The 25,011-nt window shown below is 49.6% G+C and overlaps 2 protein-coding genes across 4 annotated transcripts in view; one reads left to right on the top strand and one right to left on the bottom strand.

Moving 5' to 3' along the window:
• The window catches only part of ano8a (anoctamin 8a), a gene marked incomplete at both ends in the record, with an annotated part of 34,699 nt that extends 15,284 nt beyond the window's left edge, over positions 1–19,415 (top strand). Inside the window, 13 exons of the mRNA XM_079243905.1 lie at positions 6,376–6,492; positions 8,138–8,265; positions 8,381–8,542; positions 9,662–9,814; positions 9,917–10,043; positions 12,922–12,977; positions 13,066–13,140; positions 14,143–14,613; positions 14,690–14,842; positions 15,957–16,148; positions 16,227–16,358; positions 17,604–17,714; positions 18,768–19,415. Of these exons, the coding sequence (XP_079100031.1) occupies positions 6,376–6,492; positions 8,138–8,265; positions 8,381–8,542; positions 9,662–9,814; positions 9,917–10,043; positions 12,922–12,977; positions 13,066–13,140; positions 14,143–14,613; positions 14,690–14,842; positions 15,957–16,148; positions 16,227–16,358; positions 17,604–17,714; positions 18,768–19,415 (2,525 nt within the window). The remainder of the gene's footprint in view (positions 1–6,375; positions 6,493–8,137; positions 8,266–8,380; positions 8,543–9,661; positions 9,815–9,916; positions 10,044–12,921; positions 12,978–13,065; positions 13,141–14,142; positions 14,614–14,689; positions 14,843–15,956; positions 16,149–16,226; positions 16,359–17,603; positions 17,715–18,767) is intronic.
• A 738-nt stretch (positions 19,416–20,153) lies between these two features.
• On the bottom strand, positions 20,154–24,559 carry LOC306758360 (DET1- and DDB1-associated protein 1-like). Of its 3 annotated transcripts, none has more exons than XR_013771379.1 (6): positions 23,670–24,559; positions 23,066–23,146; positions 22,934–22,985; positions 22,570–22,631; positions 21,040–22,495; positions 20,154–20,954 (listed from the first exon to the last, which is right to left on the bottom strand). XR_013771379.1 is itself a non-coding variant. In XM_079243673.1 (6 exons), the coding sequence occupies exons 2-6, from the start codon at positions 23,676–23,678 to the stop codon at positions 22,397–22,399; spliced, it is 303 nt and encodes a 100-aa protein (XP_079099799.1). In that variant the 5' UTR covers positions 23,679–24,328; positions 24,426–24,546; the 3' UTR covers positions 20,154–22,396. The 3 variants fall into 3 exon arrangements, 2 of the variants coding, with proteins under 2 accessions (XP_079099799.1, XP_079099798.1); XM_079243673.1 differs by having other exon boundaries at positions 20,154–22,495; positions 23,670–24,328; positions 24,426–24,546; XM_079243672.1 differs by having other exon boundaries at positions 20,154–22,495.
• Between the last annotated feature and the right edge of the window lie 452 nt (positions 24,560–25,011).

Genomic DNA, 25,011 nt, shown 5'->3' with positions numbered 1-25,011 from the left:
GCAATGAGCATAACCTGAACAGTTGGGTTTCCGTACATGTAGACTCTAACTCAGGAGATGCTCATATCCTAACTATAAGAATCATGGAAAAGGAAGGTTTTCAGCTCCATCTTAAAGGTGTGGAGGGAGTCTGCCTCCCGAACCCACGGTGGGAGCTGGTTCCATAAGAGAGGAGCCTGATAGCTAAAGGCCCTTCCTCCCATAGTACTCTTTGAGACTCTGGGAACCACCAGTAAACCTGCAGTCTGAGAGCGAAGTGCTCTATTTGGAATATATGGAACTATAAGATCTTTTATGTACAATGGAGCTTGGTCATGGAGAGCTTCATATGTGAGGAGAAGAATTTTTAAACTCTATCCTGGAAATACAGAAATAGTTTCTACAGCTTCTACAGGATGTCTGAGATTAAAAAACAAAACAAAACTCTACTGACTTGTTGTACAAACTCTACAATTCAAACAATAATACAAAATAAATATAGAAATAAAATAAGGGGATCATTATATCTGTAAAGCTTCCCTTGGCAAAGAAAATTTGCTCAGCAGAACACAGCAACCAGACCATCATTCTGCTTGCCTAAATGCTGGACAAGACAAAAAAAAAAAAACGAAAAAAAAACCAAACAATCTGGTCAAAAACAGTAAACACCTGGAGTTTTGAGGAATTAAAGAGTTAATGTTCATTGTAAAGAAAAAAAAAGAATCTTTATTGCAGAATAATCATGAGTTCATGTTTCTAATGTCTGGTAGATTCACATCAACGTCATCAGGGTCTGATTATAGGCATCATCACTTCAAGCTGCTTCTCCGTGATCCAGTTCAGATCAATGAGTCCACTTTATAAGAACTTCATTCCCCCAGACAGATTCATGAAAAAATCCAGACAGATTCATGAAAAACAAGCGTCTCTCTGTGGAGGAGATGGAGATGGGTTGGTACAAACCAGGCAGAAGAAATAATGTTCTCCCCCTGCTCATCATGACCTGGTTGGATCACACCAGCTCTCACTGCATCACACCCTTCATCAGGCACCTCAGCAGCGACTGCAGCTCAGAACGAAGCTGCTCAGTTGATTGAACATGATCACATGACCTATTTGTACTGGCTTCCTGGCAGTTTCAGGACTCCGTACTGAATTTTATTCCTTATTTTTAAAGCCTTAAGCAGTTTGACTCCCTTAGAACTGATCCACTGGCACCATATTTTAACTGGCTGAAGCACCAGCAGGCTCCAGGAGCACCAGCACGCTCCAGGAGCACCAGCAGGCTCCCGGAGCACCAGCAGGCTCCAGGAACACCAGCAGGCTCCAGGAACACCAGCAGGCTCCAGGAACACCAGCAGGCTCCAGGAACACCAGCACGCTCCAGGAACACCAGCAGGCTCCAGGAACACCAGCACGCTCCAGGAACACCAGCAGGCTCCAGGAGCACCAGCACGCTCCAGGAACACCAGCAGGCTCCAGGAACACCAGCACGCTCCAGGAACACCAGCAGGCTCCAGGAACACCAGCAGGCTCCAGGAACACCAGCAGGCTCCAGGAGCACCAGCAGGCTCCAGGAGCACCAGCACGCTCCAGGAACACCAGCAGGCTCCAGGAGCACCAGCAGGCTCCAGGAACACCAGCAGGCTCCAGGAACACCAGCAGGAACACCAGCAGGCTCCAGGAGCACCAGCAGGCTCCAGGAGCACCAGCACGCTCCAGGAACACCAGCAGGCTCCAGGAGCACCAGCAGGCTCCAGGAACACCAGCAGGCTCCAGGAACACCAGCACGCTCCAGGAACACCAGCAGGCTCCAGGAACACCAGCACGCTCCAGGAACACCAGCAGGCTCCAGGAACACCAGCACGCTCCAGGAACACCAGCAGGCTCCAGGAACACCAGCAGGCTCCAGGAACACCAGCACGCTCCAGGAACACCAGCAGGCTCCAGGAACACCAGCACGCTCCAGGAACACCAGCAGGCTCCAGGAACACCAGCAGGCTCCAGGAGCACCAGCACGCTCCAGGAACACCAGCAGGCTCCAGGAACACCAGCACGCTCCCGGAGCACCAGCAGGCTCCAGGAGCACCAGCACGCTCCAGGAACACCAGCAGGCTCCAGGAGCACCAGCACGCTCCAGGAACACCAGCAGGCTCCAGGAGCACCAGCAGGCTCCAGGAGCACCAGCAGGCTCCAGGAGCACCAGCAGGCTCCAGGAGCACCAGCACGCTCCAGGAACACCAGCAGGCTCCAGGAACACCAGCACGCTCCAGGAACACCAGCACGCTCCAGGAACACCAGCAGGCTCCAGGAACACCAGCACGCTCCAGGAACACCAGCAGGCTCCAGGAGCACCAGCACGCTCCAGGAACACCAGCAGGCTCCAGGAGCACCAGCACGCTCCAGGAACACCAGCAGGCTCCAGGAGCACCAGCACGCTCCAGGAACACCAGCACGCTCCAGGAACACCAGCACGCTCCAGGAGCACCAGCACGCTCCAGGAGCACCAGCACGCTCCAGGAACACCAGCACGCTCCAGGAGCACCAGCACGCTCCAGGAACACCAGCACGCTCCAGGAGCACCAGCAGGCTCCAGGAACACCAGCACGCTCCAGGAACCCCAGCACGCTCCAGGAACACCAGCAGGCTCCAGGAACACCAGCAGGCTCCAGGAGCACCAGCAGGCTCCAGGAACACCAGCACGCTCCAGGAACACCAGCACGCTCCAGGAACACCAGCACGCTCCAGGAACCCCAGCACGCTCCAGGAACACCAGCAGGCTCCAGGAGCACCAGCAGGCTCCAGGAACACCAGCACGCTCCAGGAGCACCAGCACGCTCCAGGAGCACCAGCACGCTCCAGGAACACCAGCACGCTCCAGGAACACCAGCAGGCTCCAGGAACACCAGCACGCTCCAGGAACACCAGCAGGCTCCAGGAGCACCAGCACGCTCCAGGAACACCAGCACGCTCCAGGAGCACCAGCACGCTCCAGGAACCCCAGCAGGCTCCAGGAACACCAGCAGGCTCCAGGAGCACCAGCAGGCTCCAGGAACACCAGCAGGCTCCAGGAGCACCAGCAGGCTCCAGGAGCACCAGCACGCTCCAGGAACACCAGCAGGCTCCAGGAACACCAGCACGCTCCAGGAGCACCAGCAGGCTCCAGGAGCACCAGCACGCTCCAGGAACACCAGCAGGCTCCAGGAACACCAGCACGCTCCAGGAGCACCAGCACGCTCCAGGAGCACCAGCACGCTCCAGGAACCCCAGCAGGCTCCAGGAACACCAGCAGGAACACCAGCAGGCTCCAGGAGCACCAGCACGCTCCAGGAACACCAGCAGGCTCCAGGAACACCAGCAGGCTCCAGGAACACCAGCACGCTCCAGGAACACCAGCAGGCTCCAGGAACACCAGCAGGCTCCAGGAACACCAGCAGGCTCCAGGAACACCAGCAGGCTCCAGGAGCACCAGCAGGCTCCAGGAACACCAGCAGGCTCCAGGAACACCAGCAGGCTCCAGGAACACCAGCACGCTCCAGGAACACCAGCAGGCTCCAGGAACACCAGCAGGCTCCAGGAACACCAGCACGCTCCAGGAGCACCAGCAGGCTCCAGGAACACCAGCAGGCTCCAGGAACACCAGCACGCTCCAGGAACACCAGCAGGCTCCAGGAGCACCAGCAGGCTCCAGGAGCACCAGCAGGCTCCAGGAGCACCAGCAGGCTCCAGGAACACCAGCAGGCTCCAGGAACACCAGCACGCTCCAGGAGCACCAGCACGCTCCAGGAACACCAGCAGGCTCCAGGAACACCAGCAGGCTCCAGGAGCACCAGCACGCTCCAGGAACCCCAGCACGCTCCAGGAGCACCAGCAGGCTCCAGGAACACCAGCACGCTCCAGGAACACCAGCAGGCTCCAGGAGCACCAGCAGGCTCCAGGAACACCAGCAGGCTCCAGGAACCCCAGCAGGCTCCAGGAACACCAGCAGGCTCCAGGAACCCCAGCAGGCTCCAGGAACACCAGCAGGCTCCAAGAGCACCAGCAGGCTCCAGGAACACCAGCACGCTCCAGGAGCACCAGCAGGCTCCAGGAACACCAGCACGCTCCAGGAACACCAGCAGGCTCCAGGAACACCAGCAGGCTCCAGGAACACCAGCACGCTCCAGGAGCACCAGCACGCTCCAGGAACACCAGCAGGCTCCAGGAACACCAGCAGGCTCCAGGAGCACCAGCACGCTCCAGGAACCCCAGCACGCTCCAGGAGCACCAGCAGGCTCCAGGAACACCAGCACGCTCCAGGAACACCAGCAGGCTCCAGGAGCACCAGCAGGCTCCAGGAACACCAGCAGGCTCCAGGAACCCCAGCAGGCTCCAGGAACACCAGCAGGCTCCAGGAGCACCAGCAGGCTCCAGGAACACCAGCAGGCTCCAGGAACACCAGCAGGCTCCAGGAGCACCAGCAGGCTCCAGGAACACCAGCACGCTCCAGGAGCACCAGCACGCTCCAGGAACACCAGCAGGAACACCAGCAGGCTCCAGGAGCACCAGCACGCTCCAGGAACACCAGCACGCTCCAGGAGCACCAGCAGGCTCCAGGAGCACCAGCACGCTCCAGGAGCACCAGCAGGCTCCAGGAGCACCAGCACGCTCCAGGAACACCAGCACGCTCCAGGAGCACCAGCAGGCTCCAGGAACACCAGCAGGCTCCAGGAACACCAGCACGCTCCAGGAGCACCAGCACGCTCCAGGAACACCAGCAGGAACACCAGCAGGCTCCAGGAGCACCAGCACGCTCCAGGAGCACCAGCAGGCTCCAGGAGCACCAGCACGCTCCAGGAGCACCAGCAGGCTCCAGGAGCACCAGCAGGCTCCAGGAACACCAGCAGGCTCCAGGAGCACCAGCAGGCTCCAGGAACACCAGCAGGCTCCAGGAGCACCAGCAGGCTCCAGGAACACCAGCACGCTCCAGGAGCACCAGCAGGCTCCAGGAGCACCAGCACGCTCCAGGAACACCAGCACGCTCCAGGAGCACCAGCACGCTCCAGGAACACCAGCACGCTCCAGGAACACCAGCACGCTCCAGGAGCACCAGCAGGCTCCAGGAACACCAGCACGCTCCAGGAGCACCAGCAGGCTCCAGGAGCACCAGCACGCTCCAGGAACACCAGCACGCTCCAGGAGCACCAGCACGCTCCAGGAGCACCAGCACGCTCCAGGAACACCAGCACGCTCCAGGAGCACCAGCAGGCTCCAGGAACACCAGCAGGCTCCAGGAACACCAGCACGCTCCAGGAGCACCAGCACGCTCCAGGAACACCAGCAGGAACACCAGCAGGCTCCAGGAGCACCAGCACGCTCCAGGAGCACCAGCAGGCTCCAGGAGCACCAGCAGGCTCCAGGAGCACCAGCAGGCTCCAGGAACACCAGCAGGCTCCAGGAGCACCAGCAGGCTCCAGGAACACCAGCACGCTCCAGTCAGGGTTGAAGATCTTCCACCAGCTTCTTCTGAACATGCCTCCTTCAGGAACTGTACGGTTGCTGCTCTGAAGCTGTGGAACAGTTTGCTGCTCCACATTAGAGCGGCCCAGTCTGGTTCTGGTTTTGACTTCTTGCTTTGAACGCAGATGAGCTCATAGTGTCACTTTTTATGCCATTTTTGGAATTTACTCCCATCATGATGACTGTTCCTTGGCTCAGTGGCCTTTCTGTGTGGAGTTTCAATGTTCTCCCCGTGTATGCGTGGGTTCTCTCCAGGTAATCTGGCTTCCACCCACCATCTAAAGACATGCATGTAGGCTTAAATTGACCGTAGGAGTGAGTGTGAGTGGTTGTTTGTTTTTTTGTGTTGTTCCTGCAATGGACTGGCGACCTGTCCAGGTTGTACCCCACCTCTGACCCAGAGACCACTGGGATGGGCTCCAGCTCCCCCCCCCCACCGTTGATCAGACTTAGCGGAGCAGATAATGGATGGATGTGGAATTCTGCAGTACTTCTTGCTTGTGCGGTTCTAACAGCATCGTTGCTATATGTGTTTGGTTGGAACATTCGTCACCTCACCATGTTGAACATGTTGTCGGCTTTTGCTTTGCAGCTGCAGCTTTTACAAACTTTAAGCCAGCTCCACTGCAGCAGAAACTAACGGAGAAGGGCTATACCCAAACTTTACAAACCTTTAAGCAAGACTCAGCTTCAAGGCTTACAGGCTACTTGTGCTGATGTGAAATCCTCAGCTGGCTCTCCCTAAGCAGGACATCATAAGAAACACCAGCCAGTTTCAGGGCTTGAGACGTTTCTGTCCAGGCTCTGGTCCACTGTGAGCTTCATCCCCACTATGAGGACCAGAAATGTGACTGTTGTATTGTTAACGTGTGGAAACGTGTTATTTTGTCCCATTAGTTCCTGAGCTGGTGGCTCGGGGAGTGATCCATCAGATGTTTCCTCTCCATGAGCAGAGGATTCTCAATCAGCTGATGACGTCCTGGGTCCAGGCCGTGTGTGAAAGACAGCCGCTCGGTATGAAACGCTAAGATTTTACCTCACAAAAATACATCAAAAACACTGCAGAGGAAACTTTCCACCCACATGTGTGAAATTTGTACCGGGTCACCTGTCTGGTAACCCACCCAGTTCTCCGGTCCACACTTCCACTTTAACCAGTTGCACCAGTGTTATGTGACATGATTATTTGGCCAGGCTCGTCTTCCACCAGCGCAGAATTGTGATTGTCTTATTTCTGTGACGTCGATGATCAGTCAGACCATGTCCACACAGATCAGATGTGGATCTGGTTTAGGACCGCATATGAAAGGGACCTGGGTCGGATTTTAAAAAAAAAGTCTGATAGAACTCACATATGTGTAAAATAAACCTGACTTTTTGTCTACCACCAAACGGAACAGCAGCCTCCATGTTTGTGGTTTGTTTCTGCACCTAACTCCAGGAGAGGGTTTTGACCAAACGGCCAAAAGTGAAGCCTATGCAGAAGTCTATAAAACTGCAGTTCCCCCTTCATCCACTAGGGGCTGCAAAACAGAGCGAATCCCCATAGACTCCCATGTTAAAAAGACCAACTTCACAGCAGAAATAAACATGTTTACAGCAGAAATAAACATGTTTACAACCTGGTACAAAAATACTTCATGACCACTGTGGGGGGAGTGAATTTTTTTCTATCTCGCCCGTTCTCTCAAAAATCTCGAAGTTCGGCATATTTAGGGGCGTGTCCTTTTGATTGACAGGTACCCGATCTCCCACTTAAAGAACGTAGAACAACCGCGGTTTTTAGCCGGTTAACAACGTGACTTAGCTTTAGCCCACTTACCTCTGTTAGCTGGTTAGCTCCTGTTATCTCTGGGTTAGCTCATTTAGCTCGGTTAGCTCTTAGTTCGCTCGATGTCAATCATCCACCATGACGCTCACAGACCCCCTCTCAGCTCCACCTCTTTGCCCATATTTGTATTTGCTTGGCGAGATGACGCGCATGCCTCTGCCAAGATGGTGATGGTAGGAACGACCCACTGAGCTTCAATTCAGCTCTTGAGAAACCTACGGGTGACGTCACGGAAGCTCCGCCCATTTTTTTATAAACAGTCTATGGTCTTGGCTGCAGTATGGTGAATGAGGCGGGGCTGAATGTCAAACCCCGCCCCCTCAACATTTTGATTGGTGGACATTGCTAACCCCTAACACCCATTCCTGTTTAACCACGTCCATTTGACATCTAACGCCGCCCAACATCCAGCCCCGCCCCATTCTCCAGGCTGCATCTGGGGCTTATTGGACTCCAGCAGCTTTATGAGGTCTGAGTTCTCTAAGGTGCCCCCTGCTGGAATCCTCAGGTGCCAAACAGTACAAAAGCAGCTGTGTGGATGCGGGAGTGTAATCATCGGCCATTCGTCTTCCATTCGTCTTCTTTAACTGTTATAGGGCCCAATGGGGCATGGGTGAGGGAGGTGGTGGCTGTAAGGGGACTGTGGATGTATGTGAGTGTGTGTTTTATCTATTTGATGTAAATTGTTTTATTATGTGAAGCATTTGTATTTTTTAAGCACGAAATGCTATAGAAATAAAGTTTGATTTGCTTTGATTTGGTTTAATCTTAGCTTTAGACTTTTTCATCCTCACGGTGTGGGGTAAATGCTTTTCCTCTCCTCTCTAGATGATATCTGTGACTACTTCGGGGTGAAGATTGGGATGTATTTCGCCTGGCTGGGCTTCTACACCAACTCCATGCTCTACCCCGCTGTGATCGGCTTTCTGCTGTGGATCCTCGCTGAGGCTGACCAGGTGCTAAAACCTGTTCTCCACCTACCTCTAAAGGCCTCCTAGTATCTCTGAAACACTTTATTAAGAAGTGAACCATCGAGTTTGTGGTGTTGATCTTGATATTTTATCTGCACAGACCAGTCAGGATATCTGCTGTGTGGTTTTTGCCCTCTTCAACGTTGTGTGGGCAACTTTATTTCTGGAGCGCTGGAAGAGGCGAGAGGCAGAGCTGGCCTACCGGTGGGGCACTCTGGACACCCCCGCAGAGTCCTTGGAGGAGCCCAGGCCTCAGTTCAGGGTGAGGATTGCTGCAGATAGAAGCAGCGTCAGCTTGTCTGCATCGCTGCACGCAGCGGATTTCCTCACAGCAGCAGGAAACATCATCAGTGTGTTTACAGCAGACCATGTGCTCTCTGAGGGGGGTTGGTGTCAGTTTTACCCCTCCCCTGCAGAAAGTCTTCTTACAACAAGCCTGGCTAGCTCAGTCATGAGACTCTTAATCTCAGGGTCGTGGGTTCGAGCCCCACGTTGAGCGCAAAGCTTTTCAAGTGTAAAACTGATGGGACTTCATGACATAGCAGGGCCATGTGGGTTTGTACTGATAATCTATGATGGGATCAGCAAACAGTAGCAAGAAAGAAAACCTCCTATTCAAGTCTTGAAATAAACTTTCAGACCCACTGGACCAGGACTAATCAGACTCCAGGTTTTCTGTCTGGCTGGTAGACATTCCAGGACTAGAAAAGTGTTGGGTTTGGTTTGGTCCTGTTAACCCGGTCTGATTTGGTAAAGCCATTTTGGTCCAGTAAACAATATGGCATCAGAAGATGAGGTCTATGTTGTGGACCAGAACCATTCAGGGCCTTGGAACCCCTACAGCAACATTTCCCAGTGAAGTCCAGCATAGACAGAGAACTGGACCGATCTGGTGAGTTTTTAGAGAGACCTGTAAAAGTCCACTACATTGGTCCAGACTACTGAAACCCCCTTACTGAGTCATCGGTTTTATTCTGAATCTGTTCTTCAGGCTGATTTGGTTTCTGCTGGACGTTAAAATGGATCCTAGAGTCCAAGATCTCTGGATGCTTCCGTCAGTAATGTTAAAACTAAGAAACCATTGATTCCAAACACGCAGGTTTCAGACTCACCTGGATAAACTGCGAACAACATGCTCATATTGATGTGACTGAGACATGAACAGAAGCATTGTCAGCGACCGCAGTCCGCTGGTGAGTCTGTAACGTAGAGCTGAGTGTCATCTGCGTAGTTATGATCAGATATTTGCTTTGTTTACATGATCTGAGCTGCAAAGCAAACATTTGTAAAAGGATGAAAAATATTAAACTAGTGAAATGATAGTTATTGAATAAAAGTTTTGCACTAAGAAGGTGAATCCAGCAGGCATTCTGCTCCGCAGGGCGTGAAGCGCTGCAGCCCCATAACTGGCTGTGAGGAGTTCTACTACCCTCCCTGGAAGAGAGCTGTGTTCAGATGGCTGGTCAGCCTCCCCATCTGCCTCCTCTGCCTCTGCTTTGTCTTCCTCGCCATGCTGCTCTGCCTGGAATTGCAGGTATGGTGGAGAAAAGGGGCCGATAGTGTGAAGTTAGGGAGAAATACCAGCTTAGCCATGAAGTATGGCTGTAAAGACGATGCGTGTTATGTCACCTTGCAGGAGGTGGTGATGGACATCCAGGAGCTTCCTGGTGTGACCAGATTCATCCCTAAGATTCTGTTGGCCGTTACTGTAACTGTATGTGATGAAGTGTACAAGAAGATCGCCTACTGGCTCAATGACATGGGTAAGACACACAACCAGTTACCTGCTGGACTCGTCCAGAGGCTGCTGCAGGGATGTCCTCTGTTCTGTGAAGCTGAGACCTGCCCTGTCCTGTCTTGTCTTGTCTTGTCCTGTCTTGTCTTGTTCTGTCTTGTCTTGTCCTGTCTTGTCCTGGTTGTCCTGTCCTGTCCTGGTTGTCCTGTCCTGTCTTGTCTTGTCTTGTCCTGTCTTGTCTTGTTCTGTCTTGTCCTGTCTTGTCTTGTCTTGTCTTGTCCTGTCTTGTCTTGTCTTGTCTTGTCTTGTCCTGTCTTGTCCTGTCTTGTCTTGTCTTGTCCTGTCTTGTCCTGGTTGTCCTGTCCTGTCCTGTCTTGTCTTGTCCTGTCTTGTCTTGTCTTGTCTTGTCTTGTCTTGTCCTGTCTTGTCCTGGTTGTCCTGTCCTGTCCTGTCTTGTCTTGTCCTGTCTTGTCCTGGTTGTCCTGTCCTGTCCTGGTTGTCCTGTCCTGTCTTGTCTTGTTCTGTCTTGTCCTGTCTTGTCTTGTCTTGTCTTGTCTTGTCTTGTCTTGTCCTGTCTTGTCCTGGTTGTCCTGTCCTGTCCTGTCTTGTCTTGTCCTGTCTTGTCCTGGTTGTCCTGTCCTGTCCTGGTTGTCCTGTCCTGTCTTGTCTTGTTCTGTCTTGTCTTGTCTTGTCTTGTCTTGTCCTGTCTTGTCCTGGTTGTCCTGTCCTGTCCTGGTTGTCCTGTCCTGTCTTGTCTTGTCTTGTCCTGTCTTGTCTTGTCTTGTCCTGGTTGTCCTGTCCTGTCCTGGTTGTCCTGTCCTGTCTTGTCTTGTCCTGTCTTGTCTTGTCTTGTCCTGTCCTGTCCTGTCTTGTCTTGTCCTGTCTTGTCTTGTCTTGTCTTGTCTTGTCTTGTCTTGTCTTGTCCTGTCTTGTCCTGTCTTGTCCTGGTTGTCCTGTCCTGTCCTGTCCTGGTTGTCCTGTCTTGTCTTGTCCTGTCTTGTCTTGTTCTGTCTTGTCTTGTCTTGTCCTGTCCTGTCTTGTCCTGTCTTGTCCTGTCTTGTCTTGTCCTGTCTTGTCTTGTCTTGTCCTGTCTTGTCTTGTTCTGTCTTGTCTTGTATTGTCTTGTCCTGTCTTGTCTTGTCTTGTCTTGTCCTGTCTTGTCCTGTCTTGTCTTGTCTTGTCTTGTCCTGTCTTGTCTTGTCTTGTCTTGTCTTGTCCTGTCTTGTCTTGTCTTGTCTTGTCCTGTCCTGTCCTGCCTGTCTTGTCTTGTCCTGTCTTGTCCTGGTTGTCCTGTCCTGTCCTGGTTGTCCTGTCCTGTCTTGTCCTGTCTTGTCTTGTCTTGTCTTGTCCTGTCCTGTCTTGTCTTGTCCTGTCTTGTCTTGTCTTGTCTTGTCTTGTCCTGTCTTGTCTTGTCTTGTCTTGTCTTGTCCTGTCTTGTCTTGTCTTGTCTTGTCTTGTCTTGTCTTGTCTTGTCTTGTCTTGTCCTGTCTTGTCTTGTCTTGTCCTGGTTGTCCTGTCTTGTCTTGTCTTGTCTTGTCCTGTCTTGTCCTGTCTTGTCCTGTCTTGTCCTGGTTGTCCTGTCCTGTCCTGTCCTGGTTGTCCTGTCTTGTCTTGTCCTGTCTTGTCTTGTTCTGTCTTGTCTTGTCTTGTCCTGTCCTGTCTTGTCCTGTCTTGTCCTGTCTTGTCTTGTCCTGTCTTGTCTTGTCTTGTCTTGTCCTGTCTTGTCTTGTTCTGTCTTGTCTTGTATTGTCTTGTCTTGTCTTGTCCTGTCTTGTTCTGTCTTGTCTTGTATTGTCTTGTCCTGTCTTGTCTTGTCTTGTCTTGTCCTGTCTTGTCTTGTCTTGTCTTGTCTTGTCCTGTCTTGTCCTGTCTTGTCTTGTCTTGTCTTGTCTTGTCCTGTCTTGTCTTGTCTTGTCTTGTCTTGTCTTGTCCTGTCTTGTCTTGTCTTGTCTTGTCCTGTCCTGTCCTGTCTTGTCTTGTCTTGTCTTGTCTTGTCTTGTCCTGTCTTGTCTTGTCCTGTCTTGTCCTGGTTGTCCTGTCCTGTCCTGTCCTGTCTTGTCTTGTCCTGTCTTGTCTTGTCTTGTCTTGTCTTGTCTTGTCTTGTCCTGTCCTGTCCTGTCCTCTCCTGTCCTGTCTTGTCCTGTCTTGTTCTGTCTTGTCTTGTATTGTCTTGTCCTGTCTTGTCTTGTCTTGTCTTGTCCTGTCTTGTCTTGTCTTGTCTTGTCTTGTCCTGTCTTGTCCTGTCTTGTCTTGTCTTGTCTTGTCTTGTCCTGTCTTGTCTTGTCTTGTCTTGTCTTGTCTTGTCTTGTCCTGTCTTGTCTTGTCTTGTCTTGTCCTGTCCTGTCCTGTCTTGTCTTGTCTTGTCTTGTCTTGTCTTGTCCTGTCTTGTCTTGTCCTGTCTTGTCCTGGTTGTCCTGTCCTGTCCTGTCCTGTCTTGTCTTGTCCTGTCTTGTCTTGTCTTGTCCTGTCTTGTCTTGTCTTGTCCTGTCTTGTCCTGGTTGTCCTGTCCTGTCTTGTCCTGTCTTGTCTTGTCTTGTCTTGTCCTGTCCTGTCCTGTCTTGTCTTGTCTTGTCTTGTCTTGTCTTGTCTTGTCCTGTCTTGTCTTGTCCTGTCTTGTCCTGGTTGTCCTGTCCTGTCTTGTCCTGTCTTGTCTTGTCCTGTCTTGTCTTGTCTTGTCTTGTCCTGTCTTGTCTTGTTCTGTCTTGTCCTGGGTTGTCTTGTCTTGTCTTGTCTTGTCCTGGTTGTCCTGTTCTGTCTTGTCCTGTCCTGTCCTGTCTTGTCCTGTCCTGTCCTGTCCTGTCCTGTCCTGTCCTGTCTTGTCCTGTCCTGTCCTGTCCTCTCTTGTCATAAAACCGTAGACCTTGACATCATGTTCAGACCGTCTCATGGTTTCCTGTCTTTTCCAGAGAACTACAGACTTCAGAGTGCCTACGAGAACAATCTCATCATCAAGATGGTTTTTGTGAGTTGAGCTTCTTATCAGCCTCAAACACACACAAAGTCTGCCCTGAAGTTTTTAGTCCCCGCAACGGTTTTTCATTGTCTTGTAGTTTGAGTTCATCAACTCCTACCTGAGTCTTTTCTACATCGGGTTCTACCTTAAGGACATGGAGCGACTGAAGGAGGTAATGCAGCTGGGAACGGTGCTTCTATTAGACGTGTCCAACCTGCTTTACTGCAGCTTCATCACGAGCCTTTCAATACTTTCATGGTTTTTGGTTGTTCAGTCCAGTCCAGTCAAATCCAGTCCAGTCTAGTCCAGTCCAGTCAAATCCAGTCCAGTCCAGTCCAGTCCAGTCCAGTCCAGTCCAGTCAAATCCAGTCCGGTCTAGTCCAGTCCAGTCAAATCCAGTCCAGTCCAGTCCAGTCAAATCCAGTCCAGTCTAGTCCAGTCCAGTCAAATCCAGTCCAGTCCAGCCCAGTCCAGTCCAGTTTAGTCCAGTCCAGTCCAGTCCAGTCCAGTCCAGTTCAGTCCAGTCCAGTCAAATCCAGTCCAGTCCAGTCCAGTACAGTCTAGTCTATTCCAGTTTAGTCAAGTAGAGTCCAGTCCAGTTTAGTATAGCTCACTTCAGTCCAGTTTAGTCCAGTACACTACACTACAGTTCTGTATACTGCAGTCCAGAACAGTCTACTCCAGTCCAGTCGAGTTTAGTCCAGTAGAGTCCAATCCAGTTTAGTATAATCCACTTCATTCCAGTACAGTGCAGTTCAGTCCAATTCAGTCCAGTCCAGTCCAGACCAGTCCAGTCTAGTCTAATTCAGTTCAGTCCAGTCTAGTACAGTCCAGTCTAGTCTAATTCAGTTCAGTCCAGTCTAGTACAGTCCAGTCCAGTCCACAACTGGAAAAGAGTAAATTTGTTCTCACGGTGGTGGATTCATGGTCTCTCATGTTGCTCTTTTCTATTCATGAACTCTTGGATATACACTCATGTGTGCGGTTTTCTGCTGCTCTGGACCTGAATGTGTCCAACAGTAACATCCTGCAGGTTTATTTTATAGAAAACTCATTAAAACCAACCAGCTTTAACTGGTCCGAGCCGGGAGTGGACATTTTTTATCTGTGTGTGTGCAAACATGTGATGTGTGTTTTCATGCTATGTTACAAAAAATCCGTCTTTTCTTTACAGATGCTCGCTACTCTGCTGATTTTCCGCCAGTTTCTGCAGAACATCAAAGAAGTCCTTCAGCCTTACCTGTACGAGCAAAGCAAGCTGGGTGTCTTCACCCCTAAGGTGCTGTGGGAGCTCCTCCAGGCCATCATGCTGAAGTACGGCCGCCTCGCTCTGGGAAAGGCCCAGGCCTCAATCACGTCTTATTCCTTTTTGGGTCCCAGAGGTCAAGTCGGCGACTGTGACGCGGAGCCGAAGAGAAGAGGTGACCTGAAAGCCGGCTTTAGGCTGACGGAGGAAGAGTGGGACATGACTGACTGCGTCTTGAAGCAACGGAAAGTCAGCTTCACCGAGAAGGTGGACTACCAGGACGTCACACAGGGCGTGGACGAGACGTTCCTGGAGGACAGTCCCACGCTGGTGGAAGACGGGATGGACCCGTCCAGTATTTTTGACAGCTGCGATGAGGACAGTGATTGTGAATCATCAGTATGTAGTTTGATTCTCCATCACCAGTTTTCATTCCTCGCTTTGTATCTCGGAGTTTACAGGAATGTTTACTCAGCAGGACGCCGGCGTGTCCCTCCCAAACCACGACTCCAGTCTGGGAAGAAAAAACGCAGGAGAGGGGAAGAAGTCATGGATCGACCCACCAGAGGAGCCCAAAGCGGTCAGTCTGACCCAGGCAGAGATCGAGAGCTGCATGCAGACGTACGAGGTACGGAACTCAGTCCAACCTCCATGTTTATATCTAATGATCCTTTTATATACCATGGTAAACATCCAGAAACCACCTGATACTGGTCTACCACCTCCAGATCCCCTCTGATACTGGTCTACCACCTCCAGATCCCCTCTGATACTGGTCTACCACCTCCAGATCCCCTCTGATACTGGTCTACCACTTCCAGTCTCTCTATGATACTGGTCTACCACCTCCAGATCTCCTCTGATACTGGTCTACCACTTCCAGTCTCTCTATGATACTGGTCTACCACCTCCAGATCCCCTCTGATACTGGTCTACCACCTCCAGATCCCCTCTGATACTGGTCTACCACTTCCAGATCCCCTCTGATACTGGTCTACCACCTCCAGATCCCCTCTGATACTGGTCTACCACCTCCAGATCCCCTCTGATACTGGTCTACCACCTCCAGATCCCCTCTGATACTGGTCTACCACCTCCAGATCCCCTCTGATACTGGTCTACCACTTCCAGTCTCTCTATGATACTGGTCTACCACCTCCAGATCCCCTCTGATACTGGTCTACCACCTCCAGATCCCCTCTGATACTGGTCTACCACTTCCAGTCTCTCTATGATACTGGTCTAACACCTCCAGATCCCCTCTGATACTGGTCTACCACCTCCAGATCCCCTCTGATACTGGTCTACCACCTCCAGATCCCCTCTGATACTGGTCTACCACCTCCAGATCCCCTCTGATACTGGTCTACCACCTCCAGATCCCCTCTGATACTGGCCTGGAACCTCCAGCCCCTCTCTGATACTGGTCTGGAACTACCAGTGGACCAGCCGTATGACAGTGTAGCACGCTGCTGATTGGTGGAGAAGTCTTGTGGTCTGTTCTCTGTAAAGCAACGCTGTGCGGCCATGTTGTTTGTTCTGCTGCAGACCTTTGAAATTCTCAGCTTCAGTTTTTTTCTTGTTTTTTAGCATCTGACCTTTGGCCTTACTGGGGCACGCAGTTCTGGGAGGATCTCCGGCTGTTTTTCCCCCTCTGCAGAGGCGGATTTAGTTCTCCAGAGTTGTTTTACGGAGTGATATTTTATATGTATTGGTGGTATAATACCATCTGACCTCCTCAGGGAACCCTGCAGGACTACCAGGAGATGTTCATTCAGTTCGGCTACGTGGTGCTCTTCTCCTCGGCCTTCCCCCTAGCGGCCATGTGCGCCCTTATCAACAACATCATTGAGATCCGCAGCGATGCCCTGAAGCTGTGCACCGGCCTGCAGAGACCGTTTGGACAGCGGGTGGAGAACATCGGCCAGTGGCAGGTCTGCTTGCTTCTCGGTAGGAAACCTTCCAGTCTGCCTGGCTTGTAAATGTCTCCATCCATCTCTGTCTCACTCCAGACCGCCATGGAAGCCATGGGCTTAATCGCCATTATAGTAAACTGTTACCTGATTGGTCAGTGTGGACAGCTCCAGCGTCTGTTCCCGTGGCTGAGTCCTGAGATGACCATTATCTCCATCGTCTTATTGGAGGTACGCATGGTGCCATACATCTTTTATCCTATTATTTCTGACTCTTGGTTCATTATTGAACATATGTCACAGATCAGGGGAATCAGACTCATTTCGGATCAGAGCAATCTGGTCTCCAGTATGCCAACATAATACCCCAAAAAATAACACGTAAACAAGATGTTTATGTGTTATAAACCATCATTTATGATCATTATAGAGAAAATAAGTGAAGTTCTTGAAGTTCGTGTTGTTCTCACTCATATGTAAGTCGCTTTGGATAAAATGACTGTAGAATAGAATAGAATAAAAAGATTCAATAATATTTTGCTTCAGTTATACATTTATTTGATGTTTTTATTTAATTTACTCAATACATTTAAACAAAAAAAATATTTTACATTTATTTAATGTATTTGTAATTACAGATATAATTATAAAAACTGCTTTTCTTGAAATTTTGAATTTATCATCATTTAAAACATTTTATTCATAACATGAACTGAAGTTTAAATTCTTTATATACATTACATTTGATTACATATTTCATTCCAGGTTTATTCCAGCAGCTACATCATCAGTAAACATTTAATCCCAGGAAACGTCCAGCATTTCAGAGGACAGGTTCCAGATGTAGAGGTTACTTTACATCAGGGGTCACCAACTGCAGTCCTTGAGGGCAACCATCCTGCAGGTTTTAGTGTTTCCCTTGTACAACACATTTGATCCAAGTGAAAAGGTTCTCCAAGAACTTGTTGTCATCTTCTGCACCTGCCTGTTAATGAGCCATTGGTTTGGGTCAGGTGTGTTGTACCTGGAAAACAATAAAACCTGCAGGATGGTAGCCCTTCAGGACCGGAGTTGGTGACCCCTGCTTTACATACATGTACATTTCCATGTGTGTGTCGTAACCCTGAGCACCTGGTCCAACTCAGCTTATCGTAGGAACTATCGTCGGAAAGAAAAGATGGAACAAACTCGCCGCCTGACTTTAAATGGCTGCAGCCTCTAGTGGATGAGTTGGGAATGACATGCTTTTCATTAAAGCATCTGTTAGTATCTGTCATTTTCACATGTACTAAACTCATCCGTTAGGCCAGATTGGACCCTCCGGTGGGCCGGTTTTGGCCCCTGATGTGTGTTTGACACCCCTGATCTATTACATGTATCTGACCACAGAAATAGAAACAAGTATGATGTAATAGAAGTATGTGATTGTGCTTCAGTCTGTTGAGTTTGTCCCTTTGTGGTCTTGGTGGTTTTCAGCACTTTGCAATCCTCCTAAAGTACGTCATCCATGTTGCCATCCCTGATATCCCTGGCTGGGTAGCAGACGAGATGGCCAAGCTAGAGTACCGACGAAGGGAAGCTTTCAAGGTATAGCTACGTCATAGCTTGAAAGACCTTCTGCCAACATCCGACTTGCTGTTGGCTGCACGTTGTGTTATGGTAGTAAATGTGTGTTCATACGTGTCACGTGTTGTCTCTGGGTATGCATTAACCTGATGTGTTCCGTGTTGCAGACTTGTTCTGTTTCGGTCGTCTGCAGACAGTGTGATTGTGTTGTGTGGTGCCAGGTTAGACGAAAACAACCGTAAAAGCTGTTTAAAGAGTCAAATGCAATGATTTCTACTAGCAAAACTTGTCATAATGGTCCAGACAGATGCAGCCAAAGTGAACAGGTTCAGCATTTCATGCAGCTTCAGCCTAAAACTTTGAATTGCAAAAGAACAGCTGATGGCTGATGGCTGTTCCTGACCCAGTAAAGCTGTTACATGTCTGTATGTCAAACCTTGGACGAGCTGGCTTGAACCTTGAATTTGAAAGTATGAAAAAAGTATCTTTGATTTGATTTGATTTGATTCAACTGTTGCCGTCTCAGTTCCCAAACAGATGAGATGTAAGACAGGTAAACATAACTGTTCCAGCGTTACTGGAACCTGCTGCAGGCACAAAACATCAGGTTTCAGTTTAAACATTGCCGTGCAGTCAGCTGACGCTGCGGTTAGAAGCTGCATGAACAGCTGACTGGAAAACTCCGAAACGTTTCTACAGGAAGACAGAAAATGCTGTTGTGCTACTATTTTCTAACACATATATGGCTTAAACCAGGAGTCTGCAACCTGCAGGTCCACCAGGCAGGAGTCTGCAACCTGCAGGTCCACCAGGCAGGGGTCTGCAACCTGCAGGTCCACCAGGCAGGGGTCTGCAACCTGCAGGTCCACCAGGCAGGGGTCTGCAACCTGCAGGTCCACCAGGCAGGGGTCTGCAACCTGCTGCTCGCTGCAGGGTTCGGGCACTTTCCTGGAGCAGCAGGTTGCAGACCCAACCTGGATCAAGTGTTTGTGAACAGACAGCTTAGGATGTGTAGAAATGTGTTGTTTCATCTGTCTGTTTCTCTCTCTGACTCTGTTTGTCTGTATTTGTTAGAAGCATGAGCTGCAGGCCCAGCAGCACTTCCAGCAGCAGCTCAGGAGGCGACGTGAGGAAGAGGAGCTTCACCGTCAGGCTGAGCTGCAGGCCGAAGCCCGTCAGGAGAATGACTACCACAAGGCGGACCCCCAGCACCAGCACCACCACGACAAAGCGCAGGGCAGCAAGGCGGGGGACAAGCCCAAGAGGCCCAGCTCTCTGCTGGGGAACAACAACGTGATGAAGCTGAAGCAGATCATTCCTCTGCAGGGAAAGTTCTCCTCCAGCTCCTCCCGCTCGCCGGCACAGTCTCCAACAGGAGGCGAGGCCAAGCTCCCCGGGTTCCTCAAGTTCCTGAAGTCCCCCGAGGGGAAGAAAGAGCCGGCTGCTGCAGTCGGAGCGACGTCGGGATCAACGGCAACATGCTCAGCGCCCCCTGGTGGCCAGGAGAGGTCGCAGTCCCCCACCAGGACCTTCAGTCCAGGGAAACTCTTCAGTTTCAGTAAATCTGAGGGAAGCGTGGTGTGTGCTAACGGGACCCAGCAGCCAAACCAGACCACTACCACTCAGTCCAGCAGGGCGGATGTCAGCACATCCGCGGAGGAGTTGCCCTCTAACGAGCCCGATAAACAAGTACCCGATGCAGAAACCCCAAAGACTTTATAAACAGAATTAAATGAGCGCGCCGTACAGGTGCTAGGACGTGCTGACCACAGGGAGCATGTGCACGGTGATGCACATGACAACACTCCCACCTTCCATGTAGACCATGTACAGTAGGTGTAACACCTCCAGTAACCTGCATGACTGCCTGGTTCTGGACCTGGGATCATCGATGCTGATGGGTTTTCCTGTCAGCACCAGCTTCCGGGTCCTGGCTCGTCCCGCTACGGCGCCAGCACCAAATGCATGCTGTCATGTGCCTGCATGACACCTCACTCCTTTTATTTTACTGCATTTTAAAGCCATCGTATTCTCCTGCAATCGGTCAGATAAATTCACTGTGACCATGAAAAATATTCTATTTTTCCAAACTTTGATTTTCTATAAATTATTTTACTACATAAGTTAGTGAATGTTACTATGATGCAAATAAATCTCACTTGAATCAGCATCACCACCAGTTAATGTAGAGGAGTAAATACTGCTGAATGTCGGCTGGTTTGGCTCCTGGACACAGGGCAGGTATGAAAACACAATTCCTTATAAATAAATGTCAGAGTGGAGTTTCCTACAACTTGTATTCTGGAAACAAGTCGATATGCTGTTTAACATGTAAATAAAAACAGAATAAATTATTTATAAGCCTCATATAGTCATATTTTATTCCCAGCAGAAGATAAACAACATATCGGATGATGAAACTGAGACAGGGTGCGTACAGGGATTCCTCCAGAATCTTCTGATGATGTTCTACGTCGTAGATCATGGAGCTTCACGGTCTGAGGAACATTTTTCTGAATGTTTGTATCAGTTTGTCTCAGATTGGTGGGTCCATCCTCCATCCGAGAGACTTTTACTCCCAGTTACATCACTGACCTGATCCCAGTTAAACCAGTAAAAGCTCCTTCAGATGTTTCTACTGACAGATATAACCTGTTGAGATTCTGTTTAGGTTAATCCAACAAGTCCAGACTTATATATAGTTTGTGTTGTTCGTGTTATTGTGAGCTAGTTCATCACACGCTGCGACGCCGGAGGAATTTAAATTAACACATTTATTTTAGAATATTTATAATAATCTCAAAGCAAAAATAAACACATTCCAAACTTATTCTGGTGTCAGAAGATGAATAAACTATGAAAAGTCACAAAAAGAAGGTGGTTTGTCATTAAAAAGAGTTATTTCTTGCATTTGCATCAGCAGCTGAAATAAACGGTGACGAGTCCAGAACGCAGGTGAAGCTGCAGGTAGCTAAAGGCCTCCAACAGCAACATGGAGGTCCTGAGTGTTCGCTGATTACAGAAGAGTCGCAACATTAATAAATAAGTCCCATATGTGCAGGGTAGCGGTGAGCTGGACACGGAACATGCAGAACACATTCAGCAGTCAGTTAGCTAGAACACGCTCCCTTCAGTGGGACTCAGATTGTTGACGTGTTTAACCAGACATGACTGCTGGTTAGCAGCCAGCATATTCCTACAGTAACACACTGTTAACCGGATGCTAACCAGCTGTCGCCCTGATGTTAGCCCACATTTAACCTGACAACCCACTGTTAACTTGTGGTTAACCCCCCGTTAACCTGATGCTAACTATCTGTTAACCTGATGTCAACTTACATTTAACCTGATAACCCACTGTTAACTTGTGGTTAACCTCCTGTTAACCTGATGATACGCCACTATTACCAAATGTTAACCAGGCATTAACCTGATCCTAACCCATTGTGAACCTGCTGTGAACCCGATTAAATTCCTATTAACCTGATAACTTGCTGTTAACCATCTGTCAACCTGATGTTAACCCACATTTAACCTGATGACCCATTGTTAACTTGAGGTTAAACCCCTGTTAACCTGATGCTAACTTACTGTAACTTGGCACTAACCAGCTGTTAATGATCTTAACCTACTGTTAACCTGATGTCAACCCACTTTTAGCATGATAATACCCTGTTGTTAACCAAATGTTAACCTGCTGTTAACCTGATCCTATCCCATTATGAACCTTCTGTGAACCTGATAAATTCTTATTAACCTCCTAACCAACTGTTAACCTGATGTTAACTTGTCGATAACCTGATGATAACTTGCTATTAATCAGCAGCTAACCTGATACTAACTTGCTGTTAACCTGGTAACTTGCTGTTAAACTGATGTTAATGTGCCGAAACCAGTTGTTAACCTGATGATAACGTGCCGTTAACCAGCTGTTAACCTGATGGTAACTTGCTGTTAACTTGATGATAACTTGCTGTTAACAGCTGTTAACCTGATGATAAGCAGCTGTTAACCCAAAAACTTGCTGTTAACCTGATGATAACCAGCTGTTAACCTGACGGTAACTTGCTTTTAATAGCTGTTAACCTGATGGTAACTTGCTGTTAACCTGATGATAAGCAGCTGTCAACCCAATAACCAGCTGTTACCCTGATGCTAACTTGCTGATAACAGCTGTTAACCTGATGATAAGCAGCTGTTAACCCAAAAACTTGCTGTTAACCTGTTGATAACCCAATAACCAGCTGTTAACCTGATGCTAATTTGTTGTTAACCCGATGCTAACTTGCCGTTAACCAGCTGTTAACCTGTTGATAACTTGCTGTTAACCTGCAGGACAGACAGCATCAAACTTTGACGGCTACGGAACGCTGCTGGTTAGCTATTTCTGTAACTCAGCGTTTCTCTTCCTGGACATCATGCAACACGTCTGCTTCCATATCAGGCAATAAATGACAAATCCTCAACCAGCACCATGGTAACCACAGAAACCCCTGGTAGGCTAGGTTAACTAAAGCAGCAGGCGTGACGGGACGCTGTTTACAGGAGAATGAGACGGAGTGAGGAGGAAGATGGACGCTGCTTCCACACCCTCTGCAGAAGCATGGCTGCTTCATGGTACCGGACCTGCCATGTGACGGCAGCTCTGGAGTTAAAACAGTCCTCATGGAGCAGATCGGTCTCCACAACGACAGCCGGGATGTTTACGAATCCTCATCACAACCGTCCGTCCGGGCAACTTTTCGTGGAGGCGCCGTGTTTTCCCCTTCGGTTGAGTCCGGTTCTCGCTTCTTGGCTGCATTCTGGTGAAGAAAAGGAAGTTTACCAAAAACAACCGGTTTTTTCCTCCCCCGTTACCATGGCAACCACGAATTACCTTCTTATCCCACTGCTGGTGGAGATACCGCAGCAGGATGTTCGTCTTCTCGGTGACAATGACTGTGGAGAGACAGGAGAGACAACCATCAGGGACTGGACCGGGAGTGACAACCGTCAGGGACTGGACTGGGCCCGGGAGAGACCGGACCGTCAGAGACCGGACCGGGAGTGACAACCGTCAGGGACTGGACTGGGCCCGGGAGAGACCGGCCCGGACCTGGAGAGATGATAGTCAGGGACCAGACCGGGAGAGACTGGACCGTCAGAGACCGGACCAGGAGAGACCGGAGAAGACATGTTGGTAGCGGTCGTCTCCCTGAGTGAGACACCTCCACCGTCTCCAGGTGATGTTGAGGACTTACTCTGCTCAGAAGGAAACTCTCTGGTTGGAAGATACACAGATGGCCGTCGGTTCTGCAACAACATCATCAGTTTAGTTTCAGACAGAAGAGAAACTGAAGTATTAAACCAGACGAGTTCTTCTCTCTACTTACTGAAACTTTACAGACAGAGTCTGCATGGAACCTGCTGAAGTTGGTCTTATTGTAGACCGGCAGTCCCTTCAGGAAGTCTCCCTGTGAGCAGAACATGAGACTTAACTCTTCTCTATGTGTATTTCTCTAAACTCAGAAACATATCTGTAGTATAATAATCCTACATTCCTCACATGGAAACATATCTGTAGTTTAATAATCCTACATTCCTCACATGGAAACATATCTGTAGTTTAATAATCCTACATTCCTCACATGGAAACATATCTGTAGTATAATAATCCTACATTCCTCACATGGAAACATATCTGTAGTATAATAATCCTACATTCCTCACATGGAAACATATCTGTAGTATAATAATCCTACATTCCTCACATGGAAACATATCTGTAGTATAATAATCCTACATTCCTCACATGGAAACATATCTGTAGTATAATAATCCTACATTCCTCACATGGAAACATATCTGTAGTATAATAATCCTACATTCCTCACATGGAAACATATCTGTAGTATAATAATCCTACATTCCTCACATGGAAACATATCTGTAGTATAATAATCATGACACATGTAGCAGGCAGAACATAAAACCAACCTTCTCCATTTTCTGTCTGGTCCAGCTGGGTTCTTCTGGGTTCTGTGGACCAGCTGGTTCACTTGGGTTCTGTGGACCAGCTGGGTTCTGTTGGGTTCTGTCGGCCAGCTGGGTTCTGTTGGGTTCTGTAGGCCGACTGGGTTCTGTAGGCCAGCTGGGTTCTGCTGGGTTCTGTAGGCCGACTGGGTTCTGTAGGCCAGCTGGGTTCTGCTGGGTTCTGTGGAGCAGCTGGGTTCTGCTAGGTTATGCTTGTTCTTCTGGGTTAAGTGGACCAGCTGGTTCTGCTGGGTTCTGTTGGTCAGCTGGGATCTGCTGGGTTCAGTGGACCAGCTGGGTTCTGCTGGGTTCTGTGATCCAGCTGGGTTCTGTCGGCCAGCTGAGTTCTGTTGGGTTCTGTGAGCCAGCTGGTTCTGCTGGGTTCTGTAGGCCGGCTGAGTTCTGTTGGGTTCTGTGAGCCAGCTGGTTCTGCTGGGTTCTGTAGGCCGGCTGGGTTCTGCTGGGTTCTGTAGGCCGGCTGAGTTCTGTTGGGTTCTGTGAGCCAGCTGGTTCTGCTGGGTTCTGTAGGCCGGCTGGGTTCTGCTGGGTTTTGTGGACCAGCTGAGTTCTGTTGGGTTCTGTGAGCCAGCTGGTTCTGCTGGGTTCTGTAGGCCGGCTGGGTTCTGTTGGGTTCTGTGAAAGTAAAGCTGTTAGCCGCTAAGCTCCGTTGTTTTCGTCTTTCCCTGCAGCTTCTCGGGACGGATGTGAAACTCAGACTACCTCCGATATGTTCACATCACCTCCCTCCTTTATGTTCGAACCGGTTCCGTGGATTAGATGAGATCATAAGAGTGAAACTGGGTCTGAATGTCCCTGCGTGGCTAACGCGCTGCTCCTTCACGACTCCATCTTTGTTGTTTGTGAGTTTGGGGGTGATGACGGTTTATCTGCGCGCTCTCCTATTGGTTCATTTCTGACTGCGTCTGGAAAAGCGGCGTTCTGATTGGCCAAATATCCGTTACGTTTCATGGATAGGCGGGGCTATTCGGACCAAAGCTTTAAGACTTTAAAATTCTTCGTAAAATATAACCTGTAAATGTTATTATCTCCAACTACAGAGACATAAATACTGTTTGTTCCTTTTCTAATAACAGATGAAACGCTTAAACACCTCTTGCTTGATTGTGAGAAGACAGAAACATTTATTAATAGTTTAAATAATCACCTGTTAACTCATCTTACTCCCTTTACTGCAAAAGACTTTGTTTTAATATGAAAACCTGTTAATAAAGCAGTAGAACTCTTTCATTTGTTTACCCTGCAAGCTAAATGTTGTCTTCACAAACAAAAATGTCAAGGAATGATC

The sequence above is a fragment of the Telmatherina bonti genome (assembly GCF_933228915.1).
Source record: "Telmatherina bonti genome assembly, chromosome: 7".
Lineage (NCBI taxonomy): Eukaryota > Metazoa > Chordata > Actinopteri > Atheriniformes > Telmatherinidae > Telmatherina > Telmatherina bonti.
The sequence above is the reverse complement of the archived record's forward strand: the minus strand, read 5'-3'. Positions and strand labels throughout refer to the sequence as shown.

Bases quoted from the DNA above. Each gene is read 5' to 3' on its own strand.
- LOC306758360 (XM_079243672.1), bottom strand. The intron at 22,632-22,933 runs GTAAGTCCTCAA...GTCTCTCCACAG, and splicing joins AGAGTTTCCTTCTGAGCAGA to TCATTGTCACCGAGAAGACG. The intron at 22,496-22,569 runs GTAATTCGTGGT...TTTCTTCACCAG, and splicing joins ACCAGCAGTGGGATAAGAAG to AATGCAGCCAAGAAGCGAGA.